Source organism: Lutra lutra, chromosome 10 (genome assembly GCF_902655055.1).
Source record: "Lutra lutra chromosome 10, mLutLut1.2, whole genome shotgun sequence".
Classification (NCBI taxonomy): Eukaryota; Metazoa; Chordata; class Mammalia; order Carnivora; family Mustelidae; genus Lutra; species Lutra lutra.
In genome coordinates, this window is record NC_062287.1 from 46,669,936 (window position 1) to 46,687,217 (window position 17,282).

Here is a 17,282-nt window from a genome sequence, read left to right on the forward strand (position 1 = left end):
AAGCCACTATGAGGCCCTGAGCACCTCAGACCTTGAAATGCAGTTAGGTATTTTCTACTGTTGCATAGACGGCAAGGCAAAATGCTTTGGGAAACTTCGAAGGCAGGGACGGAAAGCCATCTCAGAAGGTAAGAACATGGCGATGGCAATCAAATTAATATAGGCTATCAAAAAGACCTGAGCATGGAAATCCAAGTTCAAGTCTTACATCTACCATTTATTGCTGGTGTGATCCATGTGCCTATCATTTAGCCATTCCTTGTATCTGTTAGCTCAGTTTAGAAATGGGAGTGCTACTTGTGTCTGCACACACTCCATCTGGTTTTTGTGATAGTCAAATCCATTCATTTATTCAACAATGTTCAGTGAGCACCTATCTCGTGCTAGACACTGTGTACATACAGTTGATACAATGATAAACAGAAGGACTCTTTTCAGTCCATAAGGGGGTCCTTCAGTGAGAAGTCCAGCAAAAATCTAAAAGTCACAAAGAGATTTATAAATTTGATTCCATGTAAAGCTATGACAGGATGCCCTGATAGGGTCAGGAGCAGTGGGGTTCTCAACTAGACAGATTTGCATCCCCCCCAGGGGACATTTGGCAATGTCTGGAGATCTATTTGGGTGTTACTACTGGGGGAAGGGCATGTTACCGGCATCTAGCAAGTAGGGGACAGAGAAGCTGCTAAGCCTCCTACAGTGCACAGTGAGACTGAGATTTGAAAGCTAAGTGGGAGAGAATTCTGGAGAAGAGGTGGGAGAATATTTGAGGCAAAGTAACATTTGCATAGGAACTGACATGACAATGAGCTTCATCATATCCTACGTACTGGAAGCAGCCCTCTGGGGCTGCAGCACAGAGAGGGGAGAAAGGGCGCCTGACGACATCGGTGACAGGCAAGGTTAGAGCCAGTCAGGTCTGGGGTTGTAATGAAGTGGATATTGGGGATTCCTGCGATGAATGCATATAGCTTAAACAACCGAATGGAAAGAGCTGGGATTTACTGGATAAGGAAATGAAAGTGACACAGATTTGAGGGGGCGGAAGGAGAATAAGAGCTCAGATCTTGAAGGCAGTAAGTCTGAGATGTCTGCGAATACTTGGGTGGAGATGACCAGCAGGCAGCAGGATATGCAATTCAGGAGAGGTATCTGGGCCAAGAATATAAATGAGGAAGCCATTGATGTACTAAAATTTTTTTTTTTTTAACCTAAGCTCTAGGCCCAACATGGGCCTTGAACTCACACCCCAAGACTGAGTTGCTTGCTCTACCTACTTAGCCAGCCAGGTATCCCTAATGTAGTAGCATTTATTTATTTATTTTACTTAAAAAAAATTTATTGTGTTATGTTAATTACCGTACAGTACATCATTAGTTTTTGATGTAGTGTTCCAAGGTTCATTGTTTATGTACAACACCCAGTGCTCCATGCAATATGTGCCCTCCTTAATACCCACCACCAGGCTCACCCATCCCACCCCCAAAACCCTCAGTTTGTTTCTTGGAGTCCACAGTCTCTCATGGTTTGTTTCCCTCTCCAATTTCCCCCACTTCATTTTTCCCTTCTTTCTTCTAATGTCCTCCATGCTATTCCCTATGTTCCACAAGTAAGTGAAACCATATGATAATTGACTTTCTCTACTTGACTTATTTCACTGAGCATAATCTCCTCCAGTCCCCTCCATCTTGATGCGAAAGTTGTATTTAAATGAGTGAATAGAGAGAGGATAAAAGTAAAGGGGAAGAGACTTCCTAGCTGTGAATGTGCTTTGTCAGCATATTTGTTCTCTATAAATATAAGGATTTCGTGTCATCATCAACATTAAGGGCAATACTTTTCACATCTCTTCACTTGTTTAACAAACCATTGCCAGTCCTCGTTATATGCTATGCTGTGTGCAAGGGCCTAGGAATAAACAGATGAATAAGAATGACACTTGCCCTCAAAAAGAGTCAAGGAAGCAAGTGGAGGAAGGAACTTAAACTCTTGATACTGACCTATCAATGAGTTCATGTAACTTTCCTTCTGTCAGGAGAGCCTAGAGAAGAGGTGAGGGCTCTGGAAAGAGAAGAAGATGAGGAAGGCAAATTTGATCTGCCTCATAGTTCTGTCCAGATAAACCCTGCCCTCAATCCCACCCTGAGGGTTAAGGAGCTGTGATCTAGTATTTGATAGAACTGTGGTCAAAGGAGACCTAGTGTCTTGTTTGTTCCACTCAGCTTCTTTGGGATCACTTGCTTTGTCTCCCTTAAAGTATTGGACTTGAGTTTTCAAAGATTCAGCAGACAGTAGGGAATAGTACTCTATGACCATGATTTCCATCTCAACACCTCTGAAGTACAACTGACTGACAAATTGAATATATAGCACATTTCTCTGCTGTATGAATTTTTATATACTACTGTCCATTTCATGCCCTCTGGAACCCTGCTGCATGCAGGAGAAGTCCATTTGCCCTTTTACCCTGGTACAGTCATGTGAGTCTTGTCCCACCAAAAGAGACATGTCATTCCCTCTTAAATAATGGAAAAATGGGACACCTGTGAATTTTTGATAATAAGAATGATGGCCAAATTAACCATATATCTTTGAAAATACAAAAGAACATGGTAAACATACCAACATACATTTTCCAAAGTTTTAGTATGCTTTCATCTATTTTAGGGTTCATTAGTAATAATATCAAGCAAACACAGAAAGAGCCCATCATATCCCAGGCACTGTGCTGAGTGAACATTTGCTTCTCTTCTCTGAAACTATAGTTTAGTGGGGAAGATAAAAGGAAAAAGTGAATAGGGGGTGCCTGGTGGCTCAGCCAGTTACGCATCTGATACTAGATTTTGGTCTCAGAGTTGTGAGATCAAGCCCTGAATCAGGCTCCACACTAGGCATGGAGCCTGCTTAAGATTCTCTCTCTCCCTCAGCCCCAACCCCCTTAAATAAATAAATAAGCAAATAAATAAATAAACAGTGAATAAACAAATATATTTCAAATTAAGATGGGAATGGTGCCAAAGCAATCATGTTTCAGGGAGAAAGAGCATTAGGAAGATACATACTTTAGACTATGGTGTGGTGATAGTCAGGGAAAGTGAATCAGCAATTACCTAAATATTTCCTGATCACTGGTCAGATGGAGTCAACAGGTATGAATTTATTGTAGATCTTACTTACTACCTACTTATTATTTCTTACTTACTAAATATAGGAATAAATTAAAATGAAATTTATTAACTTCATAAACACCAATGATAGTGCTTACTGTGTACCTGGTTCTGCTCCAAATATTTATAAATATTAACTCATTCAATCCTAAAAGTACTGTTATAATCTCCATTTTATAAATGAGACACTGAAGCAAAAAAAATCAAGTAATTTGTCCAAGGTAACATAGCTGGTAAGTGGTAAAGCAAGTTACTTTAGTGAGTATAGTACCTTCATGGGTTGAGAAGGTGCTGCAAGGGAAAGTAGTTTTTAAGAAGGAAAACAGTAAATTTCTATTCTTACTATCTTAATATCAGTTATAATGTCACTGTTACAATGATGGAAGCTCTGAACTTTAAATGTGACAGGAAGCCAGAAATTTTAAGATGGAGGATCCTACTCTTTAGAGAGCTTACTGTCTTATTAGAGAAAGATTATCAGCAGGCGTGACATAATGCATAATTCAAAATTACATGGGATATCTTTGCTAAATTTAAGGTCATATCTGTAAGTGCTTACTTTGGGAGGAAAATGGGATTACTAAGGATTGAAATACATTCACATATCACTGAATTACAGCTCTGAAAGACAGAAGAGGTAGTTGAATCTAAGCTTTTCATTTTATAAATGAATAATTGAAGCTTGTCAAAGCAAAATAACCAAACCAAGATCTTATAGCTAATTAGGGCAAGAATCATAACCAAGAGTAACGCCCCTGGATATGAAATCTCAGCCCTTTTTCCCTGGTTAAATTATCCATATATTTTGTTTCCCTTCCTACTAGAAAGTCATTGCTTTCTAATCCTGTCCCCTTCTATGGGAGGTGGATCAAACTATAGTTTAAACTATAGTTTAACGTTAAATGGTGACAGAGATTGTCATATGGGATAAAATCCAAGAGAGTGAGACTTTCTGCTGGTTTTTCTAGCAACTTTAAAAGAATTTTTGAAAAAAAAATAGCTTCAGTGAGGTATAATTAATATCCAATTATTTGAAGATATTTAAGACATACAGTTTGATAACTTTTAACTTATGAAACCATCCATTCAAGTTAATGAATGTATCCATCATCCTCAAAAGTTTCTTCCTGCCCCCTTGTAATCTCTCTGTCCACCTCCTTTCCCCCACCTTCCTTACCTCCTCATCCCCAGGTTCTCCTTTCTGTCACTGTAGGTTAGTTTGCATTTTATAGAATTTTATGTAAATGGGATTAAACAATATGTGCTCATTCTGTCTTCTTTGATTCAGCATGATTGTTTTGAAGTTCATTCACGTGTTGTATGTACCAGTAGTTCGTTTGTTTTCATTCATCTGTTACAATTTGTTTATCCATTCATTTGTTGTTTCAGTGTTTTGGTATTACTAATGAAGCTGCTAAAAATACTTGTGTACAAGTCTTTGAATGGACATAAGCTTTCATTTCTCTTGGGTAAATACCTAGGAGTAGAATAGTTTAGTCATATGGTAGGTGTATGTTTAACTTAAAACAAAAACAAACAATGACAAAAATCACTGTACTGTTTCCAGAGAATTCTCTCTATCCTCGTTCCCACCAGCAATGTATGAGAGTTCCAGTCTTCCACATTTTCATTAGCCCTAGGGATAGTCTGGCTTTTTAAATTTTTTTTTAATATTAGCTATTCTAGTAGGAATATAATGGTATCTCATTGTAGTTTTAGTTTTTATTTGTCTACTAAGAAATGACATTGCTCATCTTTTTACATGCTTACTTGATACATGTGTATTTTCATTGTTGAAGTGTCTGTTAAAATGTTTTGCTTATTTTTAAATTGGCTTGTTTCTTTCCTTATTATTGAGTTTTTTTGAGAGTTCTTTATGTGTTTTAGAAACAAATCCTTTATTAGATATATGGTCTCTAAGTTTTGCCTCCATTCTATGGCTTGTCTTGTCCTTGTCATACCAGTGTTTTTTGAAGAATGGAAATTCTTAAATTTGATGATGTCCAGTTTATCAGTTCGTTCTTTTATGGTTGTGCTTTCATTATTGTACCTAACCTAAAGCCAAAAATATTTTCTTCTACTTATTTTTTAGTTTAATTAGGTTTTACATATAGGTCTGTAATCTAATTTGAATTAATTTTTAAAGATAAGCATACACCAAAATTCGCTATTTTGTGTATAGATATTCAAATTGTTCCACATCATTTGTTGAAAAGATAACCTTTTCCCCCATTGAATTCTCTTTGCACTTTTATTGAAAATCAGTTGTTTAAATGTGTGGGTCAGTTCCTGGAGTCTCTATTCTGTTTGTTGATATACTTATTTATCTCCGTGCCAATGCCGCATTGCTTTAATTACCTTAACTTTACAAGAACAGAAAACAAGTAGTACTTTTCCTCAAATTGTATTTTTCCTTCTCAGAGTTATTTTGGCTATTATATATTCTTTGAATTTCTATATAATTTTAGGATCAGCTTGGCAGATTCTCCAGGACAAACAAATAAGCAAACATACAAATAACATTGCTGAGTTTTTGATTGGGATTATGTTGCATTGAATCTATAAATCAATTTTCAGAATATGATATCTTAACAATATTGAGTAGTCTTACCCAGAAACATGGTATATCTCTGCATTCATATGTCTATAATATCTTGTATTCTGAAATCTTTCTGAAGTCATTTATCAATGCTAAAGTTTGTTTTAGATTCCATGCAATTTTCTACATAGACAGTTATGCCATATGGAAAGAAAGACGTTTTTATTTCCACCTTTCAATTTTTATTTCTTGACCTGTGCACTATCTAGAACCTCCCAGATAATGCTGAATAGAAGTAGTAAGAAAAGACATCCTTATCTTGTCCTGAGATTTTTTTTTTAATTTTAATTTTTTATAAACATATATTTTTATCCCCAGGGGTACAGGTCTGTGAATAGGCAGGTTTACACACTTCACAGCACTCACCATAGCACATACCCTCCCCAATGTCCATAACCCCACCCCCCTCTCCCAACCCCCTCCCTCCAGCAACCCTCAGTTTGTTTTGTGAGATTAAGAGTCACTTATGGTTTGTCTCCCTCCCTTCCAATCCCATCTTGTTTCATTTATTCTTCTCCTACCCCCTTAACCCCCCCATGTTGCATCTCCACTTCCTCATATCAGAGAGATCATATGATGGTTGTCTTTCTCCGATTGACTTACTTCGCTAAGCATGATACCCTCTAGTTTCATCCACGTCATCACAAATGGCAAGATTTCATTTCTTTTGATGGCTGCATAGTATTCCATTGTGTATATATACCACATCTTCTTTATCCATTCATCTGTGGATGGACATCTAGGTTCTTTCCATAGTTTGGCTATTCTAGACATTGCTGCTATAAACATTCGGGTGCACGTGCCCCTTCGGATCACTACATTTGTATCTTTAGGGTAAATACCCAGTAGTGCAATTGCTGGGTCATAGGGTAGTTCTATTTTCAACATTTTCAGGAAGAATGGGAGAAGATATTTGCAAATGACATATCAGATAAAGGGCTAGTGTCCAAAATCTATAAAGAACTTAGCAAACTCAGCATCCAAAGAACAAATAATCCAATCAAGAAATGGGCCGAGATTTTTTTTTTTTAAGCCAGGAATGGAAATTGAATTTTGTATGTTTTTCTTACCCCTACTGAGATGATTGTATGTTTGTTTATTTGTTTGTGTTAAAAGAATATCATAGATTGTATTGGATTGTTTTCAAAGGCTAAACCTACTTGGTCATGATGCATAACTTTTTATATGTTGCCAGATTCGATATACTGAAATTTTATTTAGAATTTTTGCATATATATATAAAAATTCATGAGGGCACATGGGTATTTGCTTTGCTGGTAATATCTTCATCTGGATTGGAACCAGGGTAATCTGGCCCCCCCAAAAAAACAAGTTGAAATTCATTCTTTCATCTTCATTTCTCTGAAAGAGTTTGTATAAATTATTATTTCTTCCTTAAATGCTTGGTAGAATTCATCAGCGAAGGCATCTGGGCCTGATGTTTCTTGGTGATAGGTTTTTAATTACAAATTAAATATCTTCAATAGATATATGAAATGACTATTTATGTTACTTACCTTTCTTGAGTGAGTTTTGGCAGTATATATCTCTGAAGGAATTCATCCATTTCATCCAAGGTGTCAAGTTTGTTGACATAAAGTTGTTTATGAGATTTTCCTATTGACCCTTTCATAGCTATAAGACCTGTAGTGATTCTACTACCTCTCTTATTCATGATTTTAATAATTTATTTTTCTCTTTTATCCCTCATTAATCTTATGAGAGTATTATCTATTTTATTATCAAAGAACTAGGTGTTAGTTTTATTGATTTTATTCACTTTCTCTTGATCCTTTTTATTTCCTTCTTTTGCTTCTTTTGTGGGTTTTTTTTTTTTTTAGGTTGCTATATTTTTTCTAGTTGTGAAAAGTGCAAACTGAGATCATTAATTTGAGATCTTTTTTTCCTTTAAATGTAGGTGTTTAGTGCTCTATATGTACTCTTAATTCTGTCTTTAAGGGTATCCAACAAATTTTGATATGTTGTGGTCTTATTCTCATTCACTTCAAAATACATACTAATTTCTTTTTTTATTTTTTATTTTATTTTTTCCTTTGACCAGTGAGTTATTTATAAGTGGTGGGGTTTTTTGTTATTGTTTTTTTGTGGGGTTTTGTTTGTTTGTTTGTTTGTTTTGGTTTCCAAATATTTTGGGACTTTCCAGAGATTGTTTTACTTTGATTTCCAACATAATTTCACTGTGGTCAGTGAATTTCTTTGACCTGACTCCCTTTAGATTTATCAAAATTTGACTATAGAAATTGAGACATACAGAAAGTACTTTTAGACATTCTAAGGCCTGTAATCTGATTTAGGGCATGGCAGTGTATTTAGATATGATAGACATATAGCTTAGTGACTGTGTTTAACAGAAAAATGGTAGTCATTACATATCAGGCATTTTGCTCTCAGGATGAAAATAGGTACACTGTACTTTGTGAGCAGGGGCAAATGCACATTGAAGAGTTGAAAAGAAACAGAGTCTTGAAATATATTTATTCTTGCATTCTTTGTTGCCAGCACAGTGCTGAGCACATAGTAGAGCTCAATAAATGTTTGTTACCTGAGCCAAGTTGAGCCAAGTCACATATTTGATCAGGTAAGATTCATGTTGTACTCCATTTGGAAGTTGAAAGTAATAGATCACAGAACTTACAACAGTGATTGAGCGGGAGTATAAATCATGTTATAGGTACTTAATAAAAATGAACTCATTAATATGACCTAAATAAGCAAGCCACCTAAAGCCTCCAAAAGTATACCAATGCACTACTTCAAAAGTGGGGAATAAATAAATGGAAATTACCCCCTCGTGAGGTTGAAGAAGAATTTCACTGAGTTAAAGCACATTGATACTCTGAAAAGTTGGTTAGAGCTAAGACTGGTTAGCAATAGGAATAGGAAGCTACTGAGTTTGCAGTTAAGAGCAGCTTTGGCTCTGGGATAAATCTTACTATTAAGCTCTTAAGACACTCTTTGGAAGTGTCATGTTCCTTCCAAACCAACCAGTAATGGACTCCAATTTCCCACTCTGCTTTTGTTCTACTTTTCCTTCCCCAGGAATGTCCCCTGTCTATCCCTGCATATACAAATTTTACCCTAACTTCAAGCTCTAACAAAGTGCTGAATCTTCCATGAAGCTGCCCTAATTTCCCCAATGGATTTTTTTTCCTTTTTCATTGTTTTGTGAATAGTTTATGCTATCTCTTTTATGGCACTAACCATTTTCTAACTTGGCTTTTTGTTATTTGTGTCATGTATCCTCCCTTTAATTAGACTTTAAGCTCCTTAAAGGCAGATTCAGTGTTTAATCTATCCATTTGTCCATAGCACAATCAAAAAGTGTAGCACATGAGAGGTGCTTAATATGTTTATTGGATCAATGAATGAATGATTCTAAGGTCATTTTTTATGTAGAGTTCCTACATGTAGACTGCAGATTATCTATCCTTTTTTCTAAAAAGTAAAGAAAGGAGGATCTTTTGGGACATGTTGCTTAAATGAAAGAATGAAGGGACCTGATGAACAAGAGGCAGAGGAAGTACACGGTAGGACAGACGATCCAGCTGGGACTGAAATAATGGTGAATATTGACTCAAGGGATTCAGAAAGGAATGGCTGGAATTTTGTAGGCTAACTTACCAACTTTATATTTTCTTGTTATTTGCTAAGAAATACAGAACATTTACTAGTGAAAGAATATTTTCTGGAAGTTGTGGGCTGGCTGGTCGACAGTGCATGAGGAAGAAGCATGTGGCTGGGGCAGATGGGGGAGTCTAAGGGCAGGAATGAAGGCAGAGAGGAGGGACTGTGGGTGTGAGCTGAACAGAAGAACATCATGAATGAGCAAAAGAGAAGGTTGGTTGAATTGATATGGAAAAACAAACTAATGGCAATAGGCTTATGGTGGGTCTTCCCGAGATATTAAGGAAAAATAATCTTCCTACAAATTAACCCAGGTAAAACTTTGGAAGATCAATTCTACTTCCAATTCCTTCAATAAAAATTGGAAAATAATTGAGATAAAAGGCCCTCAGCCTTTGAGATTTTCACACCACAAGGTCATTATCATGAACTAATCTGCCATCGCCAAGACAGAAATGAAGAAAAACTAGGTAACCCAAATCATGCACCTCTTCTAAAAATAATACAGCAAAAATCCTTCATTTATGTCATCAAACTGTTTCCTATAACTTGTACCTTGTTTTGCACTCCCTAGATTTTCTAGGTTAATTAAAAGTACAACTTAATTTTTTTTTTTTTTATGTTATGTATTGCCCTTAGTTTACCCCCTTACCTCTAGAAATGCTGGAATATATGTTCTCCTTGTTGGCTATGTAACTAGATCTGAGTATAGATTCTTCTGGAACTTCTGAGAACTCAGCACATTCTCTTAAGATGCATTACCCCCTACTGAGCAATCCACAGAGACTAGAGCGGGCTAGTAGAGACTCACTTTACTCTGTGAGCTCCTGTCTTAGGTGAAAGAACATTCGGAATATGTCACTATATTCTGTCATCCAGATTTTATTTAGTGCCCTGGACTAGCCTTTTTGTTGTTAAAGTGTGTAACAAATTTCTCTGGAATTAACATGTTCCGATTCTGTGCAGACCACTCTCTAGTCCCAAGACTATTTAAAGGCTTGATTCTCCTAACGTTAATGCTGAGAATTCTTCTTAGAATGACAAAATAAATGTGACTTTTCTCTCATACATAAAGCAACAGAAAGGTTTTCTCGTGGCTTTTAAATTTCAAGATAAATAATTGACTGCCTCCTCTACCTAGGAACCTTCTGTCTAGTCTTGATGGATACTTTCAGATACACAACTCTGAAGTTAATAAACGTAATTCTCCATAGATAAAAATGTCATGTGTAGATCTTAACTAGAGTTGAGAAGAGAGTTGGACATATTAAATAACACTGTGAGAATAAATGTATATAATTGGATATCTCACATAGCAGACAAGTGTAGACACCTGCACATGTACATATGTGTGTGTGTGTAATCCACTCCCATCGATTTTAATACTTTTCACAAGCTACTCAAATTCTACCTTCATAGCCTGCCACCCAAATCTTCTGGTAGAAATATTTTTTCACATCTCTTTCCCTCCTACTGCTTTCCCCCCACACACTTATGGTATGTGCAGTTTCGCCAGACCCGTGTGAAGACAGGGGAACATTGATGGGATTGCTTTTCACAAGTGTGGGAACGAAAATCCTTCCCAATGAAAACATCTGTCTCTGTTCAAGTCATGCCCAGTTATCCCCCAAAAGAAATGTTCTGATTAACTTTTTTTTAAAGTCTTAAGATAGCAGTTTGTGTAGCAGATCTAATTAAGAAGTTTATGTAACAGATCTGCAGGGTTTTTTCCTTCTTCAACTGGGTTCTTTGAGCTCAGTTTGAGTGTTACTAGCTTTCGCTATGCAACGGCCAAGTGCTTCCCGGGCTGAAAATTATCAGCTTTTGTGGGATACTATTGCTTCCTTAAAACAATGTGAACAGGCTATGCAACATGCATTCATTCCGGTAAGGAAAATTTCCTTTTATTCTCCTAAAGATTTTTTTTCTTTTTCTTTTTCTTTTCCCTCTCATGGCTGTAGATAAGTGGCATGTATTATATGCATTTAAAGATGTGGTATCTTCTCTGTAGCTCTTGTTTGGGGTAAATAGATCTCTGCCTTTCTCGGTATGAAGTCTGAATTCTTAATACAGTCAGACATTGATCAATGAGAAAGAGTAAACAGTGGTGGAAGCCAACTCATCCCCCTAAAGAAAGTAGTTTCTAAAAGTAACATGTACTAAGAAAGGGAACACGATTGGTGTTTCTCATAATTAATATTTGATACAACTTACAGTTCATATGTCTTGGTTGATGCCCCCGGAATGCCTTAGAATGGCTTGAATATCTTTTGCAGTAGGTATGATACATAGATCAAGAAACCGAAAGTTAGTTCTTACATTTTGGTTGCTTAGCCAAGTAAAACCCACCATAAAATCTCTCTTTAAAAGCGTGACTATTCCTTTAGTAAACCAGTGATGCACTGTTTAGAAATTTGTAAGTATAATTGGTAGAAATATATAGATATATAAAATGAATTAATAAGTCAGTGTCATTGTGTTATTTATTGCAGAAGTAATGTTTGTGCTTATAATTATTTGACCAGGGGACCCATGCTATCTACATCAGATAGGCTAAGATGAAGTAAATGGGACTTGGAAGAAGAGTTTTTAAATAGTCCATTCTTTAATTAGATCTGTTTCAAGGTTTAAGAATAAAGGAATTAAGAATTAAGGAGCACTCTCAACAATTAGTCTCTGCTAAAATTTATTTGGAATCTCTCAAGAAAAACATTATTTCTGACATAGAAACTCAAGAGACATACCCCTATCCTTAGTGGGAATAAATCTTTGAAGTTCAAGTTATTTTCAACTGACTCAAGTTAGGTGCCATTATGTTTTTCTCTATAACTTGGGAATCACCTAAGTGTTTTAAAGGCTATGCTACATTTAGAGTTCTTCTCACGGAGTACCGTTTTGTAGTCAGATCTCTATAAAGTGACCTTGATTGTTAAAGACATAAAACATCATTTTTGTGAGGAATTTAAAAACCATTGGTGAAACGCTCTCTAAATCAGATTAACTCGTAATGATTCTACATTGAAGTGTATTTATTAAACTGCTCTTCCTTGGCTTCATCACGGAGAGTATGATATTTTCTGTGAAGTTAATATCACCTAATTGTGGAGCTTTCTCTAACCAGGCAATTATTTCCTCCCTTCTATGTTCCTTGCATGCACCTCCAGTTTATCACCTAGCATATTTTATTCTAAGTGTTTTCTTCTCTCTTATATTGTAACTTCTTGGAGTGAAAGAGAAAAGGAAAGTAAGTTGAAGGAAGGAACCAACACTTACATGTTTATTTTCTTATTTTCCCATCTTGAATTCCGTAAATAGAGCATGCATCTATCCTCGGGGTCTAGCACAGTGCCTAGCACAATAAGGGTGCTTGGTGAGCACTTGAGAAATGAAATCAAATAAAAAATCTCTAATTCTAGCATTTCTAGTTAATACACAGCAGTTTTCGTCAACAGCTTTGTCTTTACTGACCTCATAAAATTATTTCCATTTAAATCCATCTAGAGAAAACAATAAACCTTGATTAAAGCATTGCAATGGTGTGATGGTGGGAGCAGCAGTGTGTTAATGCAGGGGATAGAGCCTTATGGGAAAAAATAGCTTTGGATTGAATTCCCCTAGTCCTTGGGCCACTCTTAATTTCATTCTTGTGTCTCCTCTTAATTCCCTCTACTGCACACACACACACACACACACACAGAAATTTCCAAGTTTTATTTGGATTTGCTTCATTTTGACGCCTCTAAATCTTTTTAGAAGATGTTAGGAATTTGCCAATCTCTCAAATCTCAATTTTTTCCAAGTCTTGCATTCAATATATCATTATATCATCACAATTTTATGAAGACTGCTTTTAGAAAACACCCTATTATTAAAATGTTACTATCAGTTGGAGATAAATCTGTTTAAATTGAGCCTCAGTTTATTTTTTGTTGGAAGATGAAAGTTAGATCTCAGAACAAAAACTCTTCCGTACTTTTTGCACTTTTTAAGCCCAGTGATAATGTGTTTCCTACCCTCATAGATACACACACATACATGCATGAATGCATGATATTCTTGCCTGATGATACCCTTCACTATTTGGGATATACAAATAAATTCCAAAATATTTATATTTGCCATGATGTATTTAGCATGTCAAGGAAATGACAGAGTATATCAATCTAATCAATTACCACCTTTAAAATAAAACTGGTTCTCTTTTCAAATAAAATACTGGAAATGAATAATGTGTAGGAAATGTAGACCCATATTATGTAACTCTCTTAGGAAACCTGACCTGAAAACTTCACAAGCAGGTAAATGCTGTTTGTACATCTCCTATAGGTGTGTACTTCTACCACATCATTAGAACGCAGCCGGACCATGTCTCACACACACAATAAGCTAGGGAACACAAAGACTTTTTCAGTCAGTGTACTTCACTGAACTAATAATAAACTTGAGGTAAAATCTCAAGTCATTATACAGTCTACCCCAGAGAATCTGCCCATACAGCCTAAAGTTTAGCTTGATGAAGGAAACTTAAAGTAACTGATAGCTAGACAATGTAATTGTTCCACACAGTCAACACAAACAGAGAAGCCAGTCCGGGAAGTCCTTCAGTGCTCCAGTACTTGATTTCATATAACAGATCATGCCTTATAATGATGAGGTGGACATCAAATCTGGAAACTCAAGCAGATTCATCTACTTGACCCAAGAGCCTGGAGTATAGAAAAGCAACTCGGAATTTCCCGTATGTTTAGCCTAAGTGCCAGCCAGCATGAGTTGTAAATATTTATTAGATAGATGGATAAAAAGCTTTCTTTCAAATCCTGTAAATTGGTTTCATTGTTGGGGCTGTAAGCACATCTTTCTAGACATTTGGTATCTTTGGGGTCCAGGCAAATCAAAGGTTTTGCTCTTATATTATTCAAGTAAATAGATATGCTTGTAAAAACAGTCCCATAATTAGTGGTTCTTTTCATAGACTGACCTGTGTTTCTGTTCATTATTAGTTCATTCACTTCACTCATCTTTCACTGAGCTCCTGCTCTGTTCCAGACACAGTCCAAACACAGGCCAAGGACCTGAAGGTACACTTTAACTTTTATGGCACCATCACTTTAGAAGAGACACTTCATTACCCCTTGCCCAAGTGGCACCCCACTGTTTCTTGCTGCAATGAACAAAGTTGATTTTCCTTATGCTGCTAGTTATCGTGTTTTAATTTTGTCTAATGTGAATGTCATGCAGCTTGCCGAGCCTTGGGAGAAATACTGAGATGAATTAGTTAGGAGAACCCTGATGAAACCTACACAGAATTCTGCTCATGAGGAATTTTTTCAAGTGGATACACAGATGACTCTAACACCCGCTACTAAGTGTTGAGTGCCCTAAGTACCCATGACTTACTGTGAGAATTAAGGAAAGGGGTGAGTTTCACAGAAGAGTATCAGCTAGATTTTAAAGGTTAAACAGAATATTGGCATGCAGTGATGATGGAGGAAGAGGACCTTTGAGTGGAGGGAACAGCAAAGGCACTTCGTAATTGTGTAGATGTGGTCCATTTTTCCAACTGTTCATTCATTCAACCAATATTTATTAACTTTTTATGTATCTGAAAATTGTGTAATATGACTGACCATGTAACAGTAAATAAGACAAGCTTAAACCTGCCCCAAGGGCATTCACATTTTAGGGGTGGAGACAAACACTAAGTAACCAATTACATATATATGTATCTGTATTTCACCCTTTGATGCTATCCTATGCAAGTTGTTCACAGAATTTCTCAGCGTTGTGCTTATGCATATCTAGGTACACATCTCTTATCAGAATAGTATAGCAACTGTAGATATTTTGCAAAACCTCTGCAAACAAGACAAATGGGATAAAATATTCTTTCCCAAACATTTTTTTAGTCCTAAACTACATGTTAATTTCCCAAACAATTAGCACATCCTGTCTCACACATCCTGGGCTTGGTAATTACAGTAGAAAAGTGACTGTCTTGACTGAGAACCTCTTTTATGTTGTGCACTCTTCTAAGCACTTCACACGTTCACCCAACCTGTCAATAATTCTCTGATGTACGCACTCTCCTCTCCATTTTACAAAGTTTACAGAGGGTAAGTGACTTTCCCGCGATCACATAGCTAGTAAACGGAAAGAGCGGACTTTGAAACTGGTTATGTGACTCCAGAACTCATTTCTTAATGGGTTCAGTAGAATAAGGAAAAAAAAAAAAAAAACACTAAGATCAAGCTGTTTGCAACACAGTGTGGGAAGAGCATCAATCAAGGAATGCATAAGCCACAGTAGGTGCTGGAAGGTGGGAGTGATCGATCTGCCTGGATGGGAGGTGAAAGATGAGGAAGAAAGACTGAAAAGAGAAGTCTTGGGATGGCTTTAAAACAGGTGAAGGAGATAGGAAAAGATGAAAGAGTAGGTACAAAGGCCCTGAGGCATAGAAAAGTAGTGTGCAATGAGGGCTATCAGCTTTCCCCAATTCCTGATCTTCCTCTTTGTGTACCAGGCAAGAAGGACAGAGACAACAAGGCTACATGTTGTAAGGTCAGGCATCCTGCAGATCAGTCAGAAGTCACTGAATAACTCAGGCTCAGACTAAGGCACTGGACCTTTGAAGAGAATCTCCAGTGGAAAGAAGAGGTGACTTTCAGACAGCTGGTTTCATTAGCCTTACTACATACGGGTTGGCCTGCAGGGTTAACACTTGTCTGAAGATGAGGGCATATGCCTAGAGAAACAGAGATAGCGTATGTACAGATATGAGAGAAATGTAAGAAGAGAAAAGGAGATGAGAAACCACATGGGCCCTAAGAAAGATACTGATAGAGATGAGTCTGGGAGGAACAGTGAGCAACTGGCAGAGGCCACGGAGGCCTCCTGGGTCTCTCAGAATCCCCAGTCCTTAACGTGGTTAACCTGCTGTGCTTCCTGCCCTTTCAACCTGATAGTTCAGATTTTGCTTAAGCTCCTGTAAGTGGATTTCTATTCTCTGCAAGCAGAGAACCTTCACGAAGACAGTGGCCAGTTAGTGGCTAGTGGTCCAGGGACAGGAACTGGCCCTACAAGAAAGAGCAGAACAAGAGCTGGAGAGAAGGAAAACAAATCAGCTGAGGACACTGGGCTTCAAAGGTGAGGTTCCCTCATTTATGACTTAACTCACTTCACCTTCCCCAAGACTTCTATGCCTTCTCCCTCATTATTTCAATCCTCATTAACAACACTTCCTGAAGAAAAATAAGAGTAGAAAATGTGCTCATAGACTGCTATAATCTGTTCTTATTTAGTCATCACAATGCCAACATGAAACGGCCCCAATATTATCATCTCCATTTTTGATGGCGGGGGGGTGGAGGGTGGTCAGCTACCTTGTTTAATATCATACAGGTGGTAAGACCAGGAGAGAACCCAGGCCTTCTCACCCTAATCCCCCCTGCCTTTCTCTTTCACACCCACCATGGGACTTTGCCCCTACATCTCTTACGCTTCTGCTTGACTTTTATTACAAAAATATGAGGGATTTCTCTGTTTTTACATCACAATGTAAAATCCTCACAGGGCAAAACCGTGTGCTTCTTCTACCTACTTTCTGCAGTTCCTTGTATAGTGCCTTAAATATGATGTTTGCCCAATAAATCTGCAGGGGCTGATTAATACCTAAAATGTGAGAACTTGGGCAACAATGGGAAGATAATGAGGGAATAATCCTTCTTGTCTGGAATTCCTCCTTAAAGCCTGTCTCCTCAGCCCACAGACCCTGCCTTTGGTCCCTGGATGTTGACTTTGAGCCACTGTAAGCTTAGGTCAGCTCTAAATAGGATTTGCTCAATGATGAGTTTCAGTCCTAGTTCATGGTGTTC

General features: G+C 37.2%; 1 protein-coding gene across 10 annotated transcripts in view; it reads left to right on the forward strand.

The window, feature by feature from the left end:
- DLG2 (discs large MAGUK scaffold protein 2) overlaps positions 1 to 17,282 on the forward strand; it is a 2,065,329-nt gene that overhangs the window by 1,313,807 nt on the left and 734,240 nt on the right. For 2 of the 10 annotated variants that reach the window (XM_047691093.1, XM_047691097.1), the window contains exon 1: positions 11,178 to 11,298. The exons of 7 other annotated variants lie outside the window; for them this stretch is intronic. In XM_047691093.1, coding sequence (XP_047547049.1) covers positions 11,194 to 11,298 — 105 coding nt within the window. In that variant the 5' untranslated portion in view covers positions 11,178 to 11,193. Of the gene's footprint in view, positions 1 to 11,177; positions 11,299 to 17,282 lie in introns of those variants that run through there. One more of the 10 variants, XM_047691095.1, reaches the window with a different exon arrangement.